This window comes from Neofelis nebulosa, chromosome 9 (assembly GCF_028018385.1).
Source record: "Neofelis nebulosa isolate mNeoNeb1 chromosome 9, mNeoNeb1.pri, whole genome shotgun sequence".
Taxonomy (NCBI): domain Eukaryota; kingdom Metazoa; phylum Chordata; class Mammalia; order Carnivora; family Felidae; genus Neofelis; species Neofelis nebulosa.
In genome coordinates this window covers 39,850,935-39,867,099 of record NC_080790.1, presented here as the reverse complement: position 1 = coordinate 39,867,099, position 16,165 = coordinate 39,850,935, and the positions used below count along the sequence as shown (strand labels likewise).

Sequence of the window (16,165 nt, the reverse complement as noted above, 5' to 3'; positions counted from 1 at the left end):
CCAAGAAGCATTTTTGATTGGAAAACACACAATGTACCTTACACAATGTAGCCAACAGAAACAAAAGATAGTTGAGTTAGACCTTCGAAAATAATTTAGATGTTAGAATTATCAGACTCAGAATATAAAATATGTTTAATGTGTTTAAAGGAATAAACTTGATTTTAAAATATGTGGAAGGAAAAGAGACCACGAAACATGTCCAAACAGTTCTGAAACAACTAAATAAAATTTTGGAGATACAATAAATGAAATTTAACAATTACTGAGTATGTTCAGCAGCTGAGTAGAAATGCCTGAGGAGATCAATGTGAAGGAAATTATTCCTTCAAAGACAGAAAAAGGAATCAGAAAAAAGAGATGAAGAGTTATGGGGATCAAGTAACAGTATCTAACATATCGAATGCGTGTGCTAGAAGGAGAGGGAAAAAATAATGGGATGGGGGCACCTGGGTGGCTCAGTTAAGCATCTGACTCTTGATATCAGCTCAGGTCTTGATCTCATGGTTCATGGGTTCAAGCCCCGCATTGGGCTCTGTGCTGACAGCATGGGCCCTGCTTGGGGTTCTCTCTCCCTCTGCCACTCCCCTGCTTGCACTCTCTCTCTCCCTCTCTCTCAAAATAAATAAACTTAAGCAATGTTAACTATCGATAACATGGAAAAATTTTAAATGAATGAAATCGTCAAATGAATTGATTCAAGAAAATAGAGAAAATTTATAATCATGAAAGAAATGGAATAACTAGTTTAAGATCTTCCTACATAAAAGCATCTGGCCCTGATGATTTCACTGGCAGTTTTCACTGATCATTCCAGAAAGAAATCCAATCTTACAGAAACTAGTCCAGAGCATAGAAAAAGAGGATACACTTTCAACTTCATTTATGAGGTTAGCATAATCTTTTTTTTTTTTTTTAAGTTTATTTGAGAGAGAGCGCGTGCACATGTGTGCATGTGCGTGTGAGCAGGGGAGGGGCAGAGAGAGAGAGAATCTCAAACAGGCTCCACGCTGTCAGGTGTGGAGCCCAATATGGGGCTTAAATACTGAACCATGAGATCATGACCTGAGTCGAAATCAGGAGTCAGGTGCTTAACTGGCTGAGCCACCCAGGTTAGCATAATCTTAATAGCAAGACCAGACAAGGACAATATAGCCAATACATAACTTAAAAAAAAAAAAAAAGTTAAACTAAATATTAACAAATTGAATCAAGGATTGTTCTAACAACACAAAAAAGAAAAGTTGTGTGACTAAATTCAGTTTATTTGGAAGGCAAGGTTAGCTTAATGGCAAAAATAATTAATACAACTTGCCATTTAACAGATAAAGGGCCAGAAAAAAATATATTGTCATCTTAAAGGGAGCATTAGAGAAAATACAGTATCACTCATTATAAAAAGTCTTAGCAAACTAAGAACACAAAGAAACTTAGAGTGATAAAGTTTATTTCTGAAAACCCTATAGCAAGCACAATAATTTATGGGAAAATGTTGAAGCATTCCTTTCAAGATCAGGAACAAAGAAAGCATGCTTGCCTTCACAACTTTAAGTCTCCTTGCATTAGCGATCACCTTGCAGTAAAAGGGTAAAAAAAGGAATAATTTTCTGGAAAGACACACATTGTGCTATGGTCTCAGATGACATGACTATTTATCTGGAAACCCCAAAAGAATGTACAGTTTAGCAAGCTTTCATTCTTCTAACAAAGAGCTGGAAGATGAAAATTTTATTAGTATACTAAATATACTGGCATCAAAAAATACCAAGTACTGGGAATAAATTTAACAAATGACATGCAAGACACAGCAAAAATCACAACATTTTATTGAAAATCATTAAAGACCTAAATAAATAAAGAGATAGATAACCATGTTTATGGATTAGAACACTCATTATCCTTAAGAACATCAACTTTCCATTGGCCCATACATTCAACGCTATTCCAATCAAACTCCCAACATATTTTTCAGTGAGTGCGAGCATGTGTGTGTTGTAAAACATAATTCTAAGATAATTCTAGGGGCGCCTGGGTGGTTCAGTTGCTTAAGTGTCTGAATTCAGCTCAGGTCATGATCTCGCATTTCATGAGTTCAAGCCCCACATCGGGCTCTATACTGACAGCTCAAAGCCTGGAGCCTGCTTCAGATTCTGTGTCTCCCTCTCTCTCTGCCCCTCCCCCCACTTGTGCTCTGTCTCTCTCTCTCTCTCTCTCTCTCTCTCTCAAAAAATGAATAAACATTAAAAAAAAAATAATTCTAAACATATATACGAAAGAGGAGAGTGCTAAGGCACTCTTGAAGGTGGGGAACTTGCCCCTCCAGACATCAAGACTTTTCACAAAGCTATGGTCATTAAGACAGTGTTACTGCTGCAGAGCCAAACTGTTCAACAGAATAAACAGCCCAGAAACACACATCTATGGAAACTTAATTTACGATATGGCTAAGCATTGCAGATCTGAAGAGAAGGAATGAGCTTTATAATAAATGGTGCTAGGGCAATGTTTTCCTTATAAAAAAAAAAGAAAAAAAAGAAAAAATTCTGGAGTCCTATTTCACATCATATATAAAAATAATCTCCAGATGGAGAAAGAAATTAAATGTGAATGGCAAAACAATGAAACTGTGAGGAGCACTGTAGGAGAATATCTTCATTATTTCAGGTAGGTAAGGTTTTCTGGGGACACAGGAAGTATAAACTATAAAATAAAAAAATTGACAAATCCATTGCATTAATATTAAGAACTTCTGTTCATCAAAATACACCATAAAGGAAAATGGAAAAATAAACCACAGACTTGGAGAAGACATTTGTAACACATAAGTGACAGAGGATTAGAGTCCAGAATATTTAAAGAACTCCTTCTAACTAATAAGGTAAGGACAAGAGAAAATTTGGCAAGACTTGAAGGGGCCCTTCACAGAAGAGAGAACATGAATGGGCAATAAACATATGAAAAGATGTTCAATCTCATTAGTATTCAGGGAAATGCAAATTAAAACCATAATGAGATTCCATTTTGTACCCACCAGACTGGCAAAAATTCTAAACTGTGACAATATCAAGTGACGGTAAAGCCATGGTGCAACTGAAGTTATTTATATGCATCGCTGAAGGAAAACCATTTTGGAAAATAATTTATAAAGAGTAAGATATGGATGAGCCTTGCCATGCCAGAGAGCAAGAATTCTCAAAAAGTTATTATAATTAATACAGTGAAGTCCTAATGCAGGCTCAGACAAACTGACTAACTGAACATAACAAAGAGCCCAGAAATGGACTTACACATCTATGAACATTTAATTTATGTTATTTAGGCAAGTGAAAAAAGCATAGACCCTATGTCTCAGCTATTCCATTCCTAAAGAAATTTGTGCACAGGTGTACCCAGAAACATGTACAAGAAAGTTCATTGCAGAGCTCTTTCCAAGAATAAAAGAAAAACAAAAACCTAGAAAAAATCCAAATGTTCATTAACAGTGGTGATATACTGCTACAATGAAGGTAATATTCTACTTTTTTTTTTTTAATGTTTTTATTTAGTTTTGAGAGAGAGAGAGAGGGAGACAGAGCTCAAGCAGGGGAGGCGCAGAGAGACAGGGAGACACAGAATCTGAAGCAGGCTCCGAGCTATCATATCAGCCCCAACGGGGGGCTCGAACTCACAAACCGCAAGATCATGACCTGAGCCAAAGTTGGACACTCAACCGACTGAGCCACCCACACACCCTGGTAATGTTCTACTTCTTTTTTTTTCAATGTTTTTTATTTATTTTTGGGACAGAGAGAGACAGAGCATGAACGGGGGAGGGGCAGAGAGAGAGGGAGACACAGAAGCGGAAACAGGCTCCAGGCTCTGAGCCATCAGCCCAGAGCCTGACGCGGGGCTCGAACTCACGGACCGCGAGATCGTGACCTGGCTGAAGTCGGACGCTTAACCGACTGCGCCACCCAGGCGCCCCGGTAATGTTCTACTTCTTAAGCAGGCACTGAGTAAAGGAGTGTTCATTGTATTGTTATCCATTATACCCTCACCATTTGCAGTCTTTTCTGTTGATTTCTACAAATCAAGGAAAGTCTGGAAATGGAGACAAGAGATGTTAGAACATCAGAGTCTTCACCTTTCTTAAGTCTGTTTTTAGATGAACTTTCTTCAGCTTAATGGCAGCAGAACCGGCAGCCATGGGTATGGGAGGCTGAACAGTGATCCCCCCAAATAGCTGGGGCCTAGTCCCTAGAACCTATGAATGTTACCCCATATAGCAAAAGAGACATTATAGGTGTGGTAACCTTAAGGATTTTGAGCTGGGGAGTGTATCCAGGATTACCCAGGTGGGCCCTAAATGTAATCACAAGAGTGACTGAAGACAGATACGAAGACAGAAGAGAAGAAAAAGTGACTACAGCAGTAGGGACTGAAGGGATGTGGTCACGAGGAATGCCAACAGCCACCAGAAGCTGGAAGAAGCAAGGAATGGATTTTCCCCTGGAGCTTCCAGAAGTCCTAATGGCATCTGGATTTCAGCCCCAAAAGACTGACTTCAGACTTCGGGCCTCCAAAACCCTAAGAGACTAATTTCTGTTGCGTTAAGCCACGATGTTTGTGGCTCTCACAGCTGCAATTATAGACTAATACAGTGGGTGAGAATGCTCAACCTCACCCCTCTGTCAGTCCCAGACTGTTTTCACTCAGTACACCCTCTCCTCTGCCTCTTCTCTCCCAACACTGGATGCCCCAGGGTTCCCCAGGCAGAGAGATGCGGCAGCGGTTACACGCATTCATATGTGAGATGCACCACTTCCCCTGCTGAAAGGGCTCCTCCCTACAATTTCCAACCAAAGCCAGAAAAGTCATTTACACATACCCACTCAATGGAAAGAGCACTGGCTGGGCAGGAGGGACATTTGAATCCAAGTCCGAGTTTCCCACTGACTGGCGGTGTGACCTTATCAGCTTCTCAAAGATGGAACTGAAATGCATTCATCTTTACGTTCCTGGTGCCCAGAGCAGTGTGTGGTCCAAAACAAATGGTCAATAAGCAGGCAGTGAGTCAATGAATGAATCAATCAGTCAATCTTGCACAACAATGGAAAGCCTACCCACTGAAAAAGAGAATCTTTCCAATAACTCTTACCTCTCTTCCTCTACCACTATAAGGGAAAATATTAAAATCATAGTTTTAGAGCTGGAAGGTCTTAGGGCTAGAAGCCAAGAACTCATTGCCTCACATTAGCACCAATTACTAGAAATCCTGCCCTTCTATCAAGCCAAAAGTTTGTCTTCTAGTCACCACCAGTCCTAGTCCAACCCCTGTTAACAACATAAAATTAAGCATCTTCAGAAACTAAGACCCGGCCTCAAATCTTGGCCTCGCCAATCAGGCTACTGACCTTGATGAATGACCTCAGCCCTCCGGTCCTATCTTCTTTCTAGTGTCAAACAAAAACCTGAGATCACTAAAATGCCTTCTAGCTCCAAGATAAGTAGTGTTGAAAACACTCCTCCCTTGGTATTCAATCGCTCATCATTTAAACAATCCACTGAGTTTTTATTTCAATTCGTTATTTTTTATGTTTAGAATTGCTTCTTTTCCAATGGGCCCATTCCTCTCCCTACTCTGCCCCAGGATCTGTTGTTTTCTTGTATTTTCAATTCTTGATTTATTTTTTCACTTAGGAAGGCTTATTCTAAAGTCTCTAAGTAGTGGCAATTGTAGATAAATAATATATATAATTAATATATGTGTGTTATTCATTTATTTATGTCTGTGGGGCTAACCCTGCTGCTGGTAGTGTTTAACTCCAGGTTAGGGGTGGTCAGTACTTCAGGTGTTTTGTAATTTTGGGGTGTGAATTCATGTTCTTTGAGCTAATTCTGTACAATGCGTATTGAAGGTTCTTAGAGAGACTTGATTAATTCTTACAAGGTACCCCAGGGGCAACACTGGCCCAGGACCAATTATTTCTCAGATATGGGTATTCAGACCATGCAGGATGCAATCATTTAGACTCCAAAACCATATGAGGACAGATCCATGAGTGGTTTCAAAGTCCCAAGGGAGATTTCACCCCCACCAAGAACACAGAGCAAGACAGACAAGCTTCACTGTCATCTCCCTGTGCTCATAGGTTTATCCTTCTATTCAGGACTACACTGTACCCTAATGCTTCAAGTGTCAGCTATATGTAAATGTTCAGCCTCCACAGACCCAGACCCCTGTTTTCTCTATATAGACATTAAAACCAAGCTGGCCAATTCTCTGAGTTGATATGTTAAAAATGTCTGTAAATTATTTGATACCCCACCACTGAGAGATGGAGTCTAATCTGCCCCCCTTCAAATCTATTATGGCCTTAGTATTTGCTTGGCCAATAGAATGTAGTAGAACTGTCATCCTAGGACCTCTGTTACAAGGTCATAAGAAGTCCTACAGTTTCTACTGATGCTTCTTGGACATTAAATCTTGGAGCCCTGAGCCACTACATAAGAAATATGACTGTCTTCAGGTCTCCATGCTGGAGAAATCACATAGGAAGACCACATGCAGAGGCCTTGGAACAAATGTCTAGTCTGCCACTGACAATTGTACCGTCCCAGCTAAAGATCCAGACGTCATGGAGTGGAGATGAGTTTTGTGTCCTGTGCCTTGTCCAAATTCCTGAACCACAGAGCCAGGAGAGATGATAGCAAAATGACTGTTGATTTAAACTAAATTTCAGGGTGATCCATTAGGTCCCTGCTACAGTACTAGTTTATACCCTTGCAAAATGATTCCCTATCTCTTCTGTCTCCTGGCAAGGATCCTTACTTAAAAGCTCAGCTATGCTTTTGAGGGGATCAGTTATATCTTATCCAAATTTTGTAGAAATTTGAAAATTCAGCTTTATTATGGGAAGACTTCCAGACTATTTAGTTTTTCATATCTCCAGAAAGAGAGAAATCACATCTTTTATTTTATAGATGAGAAACTTGAGGCTTGAGTCAAGTCACTTGCCATGGTCACAAATCAAGGTTCTGTAAATGCAGGTTTAAAAAGGATCCTCTAAACTCAAAGGGAATACTAAGTCATCACTCATTCAACAAATATTTTTTAAACACCTAGTATGAGCGTAGTACTACTTTAGGTACTGGGAGAACAGCTATGAACAAGATCAAAGTCTCAAAAGTCATGGAGATCAAACTCTATGTGAAGAGACAGACCATAAGCCAGTAAATAAATGAATTAAAAGCATAATTTCAGGGGATAGAGCAATATGTGGGGTGTCTTTTGGAGAAGATGGTCAGAAAAGGCCTCTCCTGGATAGGTGACATATGAGCAGAGATCTAAATGGAAAGAGAGTGAGGACCATGGACCACTTAGGGGAGTGCATCCTGGACAGAGGGCAAAGTGCCAGTATAAAGGCCCTTGAGTGACACAAGCTTGCTGCCTTCCAGGGACAGTCAGGAAGCTGGAGCTGAGTGTGGAGAGAGCAGTACAAGGTGAAGTCAGGGCAGTGAGCAGGGGCCAGGCCTTGCTGCATCTCATTAAGAATGGTAAGGAATCTGAATTTTATTCTTATTTATTTATTTTTATTTTTTAGAGAAAGAGAAAGCACAAGCAGGGTAGAGGGGCAGAGGGGGAGGGACGGAGGGAGGGAGGGAGAGAGAGAGAAAGGGAATCTTAAGCAGACACCATGCTCAGCACAGAGCCTGCCTGATGCGGGACATGATCCCATGACCCTGGGACTGTGACTTGAGCCAAAATCAATAGTCTGATGCTCAACCAACTGAGGGTGCCACCCAGGCACCCCTGAATTATATTCTTAATATCACGGGAGTTCTTTGGACAATTTTTATTTTTTTTTTTTTATTTATTTTTTTTTTATTTTTTTTTATTTTTGGGACAGAGAGAGACAGAGCACGAACGGGGGAGGGGCAGAGAGAGAGGGAGACACAGAATCGGAAACAGGCTCCAGGCTCCGAGCCATCAGCCCAGAGCCTGACGCGGGGCTCGAACTCACGGACCGCGAGATCGTGACCTGGCTGAAGTCGGACGCTTAACCGACTGCGCCACCCAGGCGCCCCACTTTGGACAATTTTTAAACAGCAGGGGAAAGCTATGATCTATCTTATATTTTAAACAAATCATTGGAGGCATATGAATAGAAGCAAGAAAACAATTAGGAGGCTTTTGAATGGTCCAGGAGAGAAATAATTGGGGACTGGAACATGGAACATGATGGTGGCAGCAGAGACAGAAGTCAGTTGGATGGGGAAATGTTCTGAAGACAGAGCGAAGAGGTCTCCCTCATAAAACTGTGGTATATGAGCACACAGAGCCTGGCCTGAAGAGGTTATAGATCCTACTGGATCCTGCAACTTCCTCAGTAGGGACACATAGGGACAAGTGGTTCTCAGCCTGTTGTGCTCATGAGAAAAGGTCTCTGCATGTTCCTGAAAATCAACTGTAAGCCATCAGCATCAGCTGGCTGTGTTTTATCATGCCTTTCTCAAGGTGGGCTGTATCCCACTCTCTCTCGAGTAGTGTGATCCGCTCAGCATATTATGTCTGACAGGCATTGTCTTGGCAGTCTAAACCCCAAGTTGGGCAAAAGTAAATTCTACACAGATCACAATTAGGCAGCCCATCTGTGAAAGGTTCGTGGTTGGGCACTGGGTTAGGGAAGTCCAAGGATGCCATTCAGAACTCATGAAAAGTCATAGCTGTGATCTCTCAGAACCAGGAAGGATGGGTCACAGTCCAGCACAAATGGCTCATTGGGGATTGAATCCTGGTTCTGTAGCCAATAATGAGAATCTTAGACAAGTTCCCATTGGACCTGAGCTGAGATCGAGAGTCGGAAATAGGATGGCCAGGAAATATGTTGCCAGATGGGAAGAGGAAATTCATTCTGAAGCCCAGAGTTTCATACATAGACCCTAAAAGGAGGCAGAAAGGATGTGAATGCATAAGTACACAAGAGAAGACCAAGGTAGAATTTAACTGAGCTGTAACTGGTGAAAGGAAAAGAGAAAAAAAGAGGGGAATGTAGTATATGAGTGATTGTCCTAAGAGGAATAAGGCAGACCAGAGAGCCACTAGGCTGGACAGCCCCTATACTGGCAAGAAGGAGGTGCCATTGCCCTAGAGCTGCCTGGTGGCTGACAAGGCCTACTAGAGGTGGGATGCTGCAGGGAAGGGGGGGATGTTAACTTAGGTAGGGAAGTGTATACAATTCTGACACTGGGATTCTCCCATTTGATCAGGAATGGGCTAAATCTGGGAGAGCAAATGCTGTACCATTAGGTGTGCCCCCATTATCATCTTCCCTGAATGAAACATTCACAGGACTCCTTCCCCATGGAGCCCAAACCAGATTCATACTTCTCAAGATAGTGTTCCAGGCAACCTCCTATCAGTCATGAGATGCCACTCATTTGCAATCCCTGGTCTAGGTACACATGTCATTTTTGAAAGCCTAAACCAGATTACCTGTCAAGATTCCTTCAGATTGTGTCCTAAACACTTGGTCCTTTATATTTCCTTTAAAAAAACAAAAAACAAAACAAACAAACAAAAAAACCCTGTAATCCCAGAAAAGCTTCTGGGTGCAACTAAAAACAAACAAACAAACAAACAAACAAACAAAAAACCTAAAAGGAAAACAATGTGTTTCTTTGTGGAGATGGATGGATTTGAAAGTTCAAAACAAATATAATAGAACTATCCATCTTCCAATCCATCAGGGCCAATCCACCCAAGTCCCAGGAGTGAGAGGAAAATGTCCTCATAGCCGAAATGCAAACCCCTTAAGTTCTTGTTGGTTCTTGGAAAAATTCTCAGAGACACCAACTGGGCATGTGTGCGGCTCATCCCTGACAATAAAAATCCAAATGTGCCATATACTGTGACTATTGTCTTCCCATACCCCCCACCCCCAGACTCTTGAACCTCCTTGGAAAACACACACACACACACACACACACACACAACACACACACACACACACACTACAAAATGGCAGTCTCACTAGGTGGCCACTGAGGGCCTGACTCTCTCTTCTGTCATTCTTCCCGGAGCTCTTGCTCCCTCAAAGAATACACACTCCAAAGAAGATAGCTCACTTCAGAAGGGAAGGGGAAACTGACCCAGTAATAACTAGGTAAGGCTCTCACTTGTCAGCCACCCTTCAAATAAGACACAGTGCGGGGAAAGTGCACAAAAGCTACTTCCCAGCAGGCAGACAGGATTAATAAACAACAAGGCAGCAGAAAAGCAATGATACCTAAGCTGGTATTTTTCACTTCCTTGAGGATGTTCTTCTTGTTTATAAATAAATATGGTGCATGTTGACTAGCTGGGGGAGGAGGGGAATGGGAGGAGGACTAGAACAATTAGGACCTCCAAGGTGATGCTGGCCAACACCCGTGTCTCACAGACCAGAAGCAGGGCCCCAGCGTAGGTGCAAGTTGGCCTTAGGACTGTAACAGTGAGTCGGTCCAGTGCTGGGACTAGAACCCAAATCCTTCAACTTCCAGCTCAACATTTTCCCTCTCACAATCCAACTGAAATATTTCCCCAGATCCTACCCTATACCATACCAGGGTGCCAGGAAATAAATCCTCAACCAACCTGAACCCATAATTAATAGGATCATTTTTCTGCATTCCACTTTTTAAAGGAAGCCCCAGAGAAAGGCAAGCCCATGTTTAAGGACTTATGGCCTTTTTTCTTGATTTCCATTTGTTTTGCAACAGTTGGGGAATATCTTGAGGGCAACTCACATTCCTTCCAGTCTTCTCTGCTTGTATATCCCTGACCAGGACAACTAGACTTCATGCTCCAAATCACAGTCCTGGGACAGAGCCAGATCTGCAGCCATTAAACTAAGACTCTTGTCTTAAACATCAGATGGTACCTTCTAAAAACTAGTTTTTATTTTTTGGGTTTTTCTTTTCTTTTTTTTTTTTAAGATGTGCAATGTGGAAATAAAGGTTTCTTCTGCATAGCTTTCAGTTACCTTGAGAATTTTTAAAATTAGAATTCTCTTTTCCCCACACAGTGAATTGGACTTTTGGTCTCATAACCAAAGGGGAACCTCTGGATTCATTTAGCCAACATTTTGGGCCTTAGTCAAAATTCTATCCAAAGACAATGAGGCAACACCCTCTCCTTGGAATAAATGCTTCAAGATAGTGCATTCTCCCAAGAAGGCAGAGAGCAACCTCTGTGTGAATCCCCCAGTGCACATAAACATACTCTCCCCAGTTTGAATTTCATTGGTGCCCAAGACTTCAGTTCTCTGTAATGAAAACAAAGTATTTTAAAGGAGGCAAGCAGACCAGTCATAAATGAGCCCCTGTGTTCCATCCAGATATCAACCAGGTTTTAACAGGGCCAACCTTGCTACTACATTGAGTATTCTTTAATTTTTCCTAGGCCCAGCCAATGGAGTTAGGAGGAAGAGAACTCGCAAAACAGCAGCTTCTCAAACTGGTCCTCACTTCAAGAGCTTTGCCCAGTGGGTACAAGCAAGTCCCGATACCCACTAACCTCCATCTCCAGGGGATAACATTTGCTGGCTCTCCTGCTTACCCCAGGGACTCTGATCTCCTTCAACATAACCAGCCTTTACTGAGTGCATACAAGTGCCAGGTACTTCAAAAAAAGAGGCTTGGGAGGGGGCAAGGGGTCAGAGAGGGAAATAAACCATGGTTACAGTCCTAAAACCCCTCATAGCCAAAGGCAAGACAGATATCTAAAGGCACGGTCTGGCTGTGCCTGGATGCCACCCTCTTGTCCTGAGGCCTCTGGTTGGAAGGAAGATACTCCCTCTCCATCCTCAGAACACAGTCATAGGTCTTCCTTAAATGTTCTCTGATGTCACAGAAGTTTACAATGCCTTGAAAAAGTTTCTTACAGGAAATGGGACTGATGGATAAAATCACAGGATGCCATAGAAGAGGTCTTGAGAGCTTGAAAGAGATCAATTTTGGACAACTGTCAAGGACAGGCAGAGGTGGAAAGGGCATTGGACCAAAATTCTGGAGCCTGTTTTCTTTACCAGCTTACCTGGTGTCCTTGGGCAAGGCACATTCCCTCTGCAGTTTTAGAAATGATAGGGGAGAACTGATGTGTGGCTTTTTATTAACACTAAAACCCATATATTTTCCAAGTTATTTTTTATTTAGAACCCAAATATACAAACCAAACAAAAAGGGAGTTGTTCCCATTGATCAGGGCTGGGAGCCCAGAGCCCACCCACTCAGGCTGGGTGGCCCTCAGGGAAGCCAGTTTGAAAAACACAGGAGTAGGGGTACCTGGGTTGCTCAGTCATTTAAGTGTCTGATTCCTGATTTCAACTCAGGTCATGATTTTGCAGTTTGTGTGATCGAGCCCCACGTCAGGGCGTGGGATTCTCTCTCCCTCTCTCTGCCTCTTCCCCCCATGTTCTCTTTTTCTCTCAAATTAACTACGAAGGAAGGAAGGAAGGAAGGAAGGAAGGAAGGAAGGAAGGAAGGAAGGAAAGAGGAAGGAAGGAAGGGAAAGAGGGAGGGGGGAGGGAGGAAGGAAGGTAGGAAGAAAGGAAGGAAGAGAAGGAGGGAGGGGGGAGGGAGGGAGGGAGGAAGGAAAGAAAAGAAAAACACAGGAGGAGATTAAGTCTGTACGCATAGGGGAAAACATCTAGAAGAATATACCTCTCAAAATTACCATTAGCTATCTCTATGTGGTAATAATGTGATTTTCAATCTATTTATCTATACTTTCTAATTTCCCTATAATGAACAGGTATTATTTATGTGGAATAGGTACTGCTTATTAAATTGGTTTTAATAATTCACAACGGACACTTCCACATTGGGTTTCTATAAAGATGGTGACTGGGGGGATAGGTGGTATCTCTGACCTTCTGGAGTTGACATGGGAATAACATCCCCAAATCCCACAAATTCTTCCTTGGGGCAGAGGGTCCTGGGCTGACCTGAGGGGCAGCGCTCATGGTCACTGAAGTTCTCTGAAGCTTCTGGGGAGTGTGGTTTTAGAATGTAACAGCAACCCTGAGCCCCCTCCCAAATATATGCCTCTCTTCTCCACCCGCCTCAGCTCCCTTGGGTAGCAGAAGAGGGGGAATGCTAATGAAATTAAAGATGGTCACACAGACCCCAACTAGAAGCCCTTACTCTCCAGTGGGCCAGCCCCAGCCCAGTAGGACCTATAGAAAATGAGCCCTCCAGTCAGGCCAAGGAAAGTCTCCGGCCACACCCTGACGTCCCTCCAGAAGCCACTGCCAAATATGAAGATCACACACTAGTTCAGGAGAGAAAATACCACCCTGAAGGCAAGATAGGCCTTGGTCAGGCATGAGGTGGGACAAGGCGTTCCAGCCACTTCCCTGTATTATTCATGCCAACTCTGCCTTCAGAAATCTTCTAAATATTTAACATGCCACCTCGAGGTACAGCACAAACCCTCGGCAGTCCGCAACAGCTGTGGAGAGGCCTGCATGGAATGAATGACTTGGGGGCCAAGAGGCACATACACTCTGGCTTTGGGAAGAAAGCCCAGAATGGTGGCGGGGATACAATGCTGAGAATGACTTCAGAAAGCTGCTCCTGGCTGCTTCTTTGAAAATCAGTGAAGAAGAGTAGGAGATGGGAGAGGTTTCACAACGCTGGGAGTGATAGCGCACAATCAGAGTCTGGAGCCTCTCTTTCCCAGACAAAGAAAAAGACTGAGGTGCACCTCCGGCCCTCACTGTGCAGGCCAATTTCAGCCCCCTGGTCCCCTGAGCATGTGGCAAATCTGTCCTGACTCAGGCAAAAATAGTTAGGGAAGGAAAGGAATAGGAACAGCCATGTATATCTCCAAAGGGAAACGAATCCACGAGGGAAGGAGCTCTTCAAATGTCTACTCAGCTCTGGGGCTGGAGGGAGAAAAACGCCCCCCACGCCCACCCTCCCAATGACTTCACACAGGCCTCACCCCAGATGACTCTGCGCTCTCCTACAAGGCCTGGGAGGTGTCACCGCCACCACCCAAGTAGCTGTCTGTCACTTAGAAATTTCCCGTGAATTCCTGGAGATGCCTGCCTCTCTCTCTCCCACAAAACCCCGCCAAAGGAATCAGACATAGGGGACGCGAGGCGTCTACCCCAAGATTCATACACGTCCTGCTCTGTCCCACTTGCCTTGGCCGCTGTCAATTTGAGAAACCTAAAAAGGAGTATTCTTTCAATCCCATTAGGAGCCCCGCCTTCATCTCTCCACCCTTCCGCACGCTGACCCCTCCAGGCAGCGCCCCAGGCTCATCTGGGCTATGTCATTTTCACCTGACAAAAGCGTGGCGGCGGGGCGCGGCGAAGGGAGACCCCGCCAGCATTTATCCCAAAGGAGACAGATGCGTGTCCCCGCGGCGCGCCCATTCGGGGCCTCTGCAAATCCCACCCACCCGAGAAACAAAGCGGTCGGGGCGCGCGGCGGGACGCAGCCCCCAGCGCAGCCCCTGTGCGCCCCGGCCCTCGCCGCCCCGCCCGCCGGTCCCCCGCGCCCGGGCCTGGCCCCGCTGGGCAGCAGCCGCGTCCTGTGTCGCCCGCTTGCAGGCGTCCTCGGCAGCTACTGTACCTGCTAAATTTAGCGGCCGCCGGGTATTAATAGCCGGAGCGAACCGGGCCGGGTGCTGCAGGGGCGCGCGCAGCCCGGGGGTCGGGGGCGGAGAAGAAGGGAAAGGAAGGGGCGCGGGGAAGGCCACTTACACCACCAGCCTGGAGATGATCCATGACACCATGGCGGGCGGGCGGGCGGGCGCGGCCGGGGCAGCGCGGCGCGGCGCGGCTCGGCTGCGGGCGGCGCGGACGGCTGCGACGCTCCGGGCACGTCTGTCCGCGCACGGCAGCCGCCGCCACCAGACTGAGCGCTCCCGCCGCCCTGCCCGGCGCTCGCGCGTCAGCGCAGCCGCGGCACGTTCCGGCGGCGGCGGCGGCGGCGGCGGCGGCGGCGGCGGCGGCGGCGGCGGCGGCGGCGGCGGCGGCGGCGGCCCCAGCCCCCCGGGGCTCGGCGGGTCCGCGGCGATTGGGCGGTGAGCCGGTCGGGCACACGCGGGACCCGCCCCGTTCCTATTGCCGCGGCCCGCGGCTGAATTGGGGCGGTTCCTCTGCGCGCCCTGGTGCACCGGCCGCTCAAATGGAACCCCGAGGTGGCTCAGTTGGCAGGGCCGAAAGAGACCCGCGTGCCGCCCCACCCTCAGTGTGATGGTGGGGAAACCGAGGCCTGGAGCGGGACTTTGGGAGTATCTCTACACCTGTTCTGATTGGGGATCTGGTCATCCCTCACTTGGACACTCCACTAGCCTCCTAAGGGACTTACTGTATCCGGACCTGACCCCTCCAGTCTGTCCCCAACAAGGCATTATCTGCATAAGAAACAAATCTGGGCATGTATCTCTCCTAGTTAAAATACTCAAGTTTCTACATCATCTGGTCCCTGCCTGCAAACTCATTGCCACCACCATTCCCCAAATAGCCCTCTAGCTCTTTCCAACTCAGGCATTTTGGATTTACATGTGTTTTGTTCCCTGTCTCCCGTTCATACACTCCAAGCCTCACCTTCCTCCAGGCTCAGATAAAAGGTTATTTCCTGAGGAAGGCCTTTCCTAGGGGACTGCTCCAGCATTTCAGTGTGGAATTGGCTCAGGGGTACAATCTGACCTGGAAGAAGCTGGAAGCTGCTACGGAGTAGGACCAGTGTCCTGCTGAGCCATTTTTGAGCCTTACGCAGAAGGGAAAATGTATACACTATATACAGGTCCTTATGTATTTTTTAATTTGCATTAAATATTATTTATCTTCGTAACTGCATTTTATGGCACCCCCTTAAATTTTGCCTCTGAGGCAAATGCCTCACTTTCTTCACCCTAGTCCTGGCCCTCATTATATCAGTTCTAGTACATTATTCCCTTATGCTTGGAAAACCTTTGTCCACTGTTCCTCTGCTCTGCTGCTGCCTTCCTCCCCCCCCCCACCCCCACCCATGGTGCTCTTCTAGAGCACTCTTCTCCTTTACTGATGCTCATGTCATGTATAATTCAGTGTCAGATGTGAGAGGCACCAGAGAGAGCTAGCTTGAAGCTTTCTTTAAAGGAACCCTGCCCAACACAGCTTCCTAGCAGAGGCAAGGAGACCTCTGA

General features: G+C 45.2%; 1 protein-coding gene across 12 annotated transcripts in view; it reads right to left on the bottom strand.

The window, feature by feature from the left end:
• The window catches only part of REEP1 (receptor accessory protein 1), a 111,854-nt gene extending 96,888 nt beyond the window's left edge, over positions 1 to 14,966 (bottom strand). For 11 of the 12 annotated variants that reach the window (XR_009248449.1, XR_009248450.1, XR_009248451.1 and 8 more), the window contains exon 1: positions 14,736 to 14,966. Coding sequence is in view for 7 of the 12 variants with exons in the window: in XM_058683418.1 (XP_058539401.1) it covers positions 14,736 to 14,767 (32 nt within the window). In the remaining 5 variants the exon portion in view is untranslated. The other variant, XM_058683421.1, reaches the window with a different exon arrangement.
• Positions 14,967 to 16,165: the final 1,199 nt, after the last annotated feature.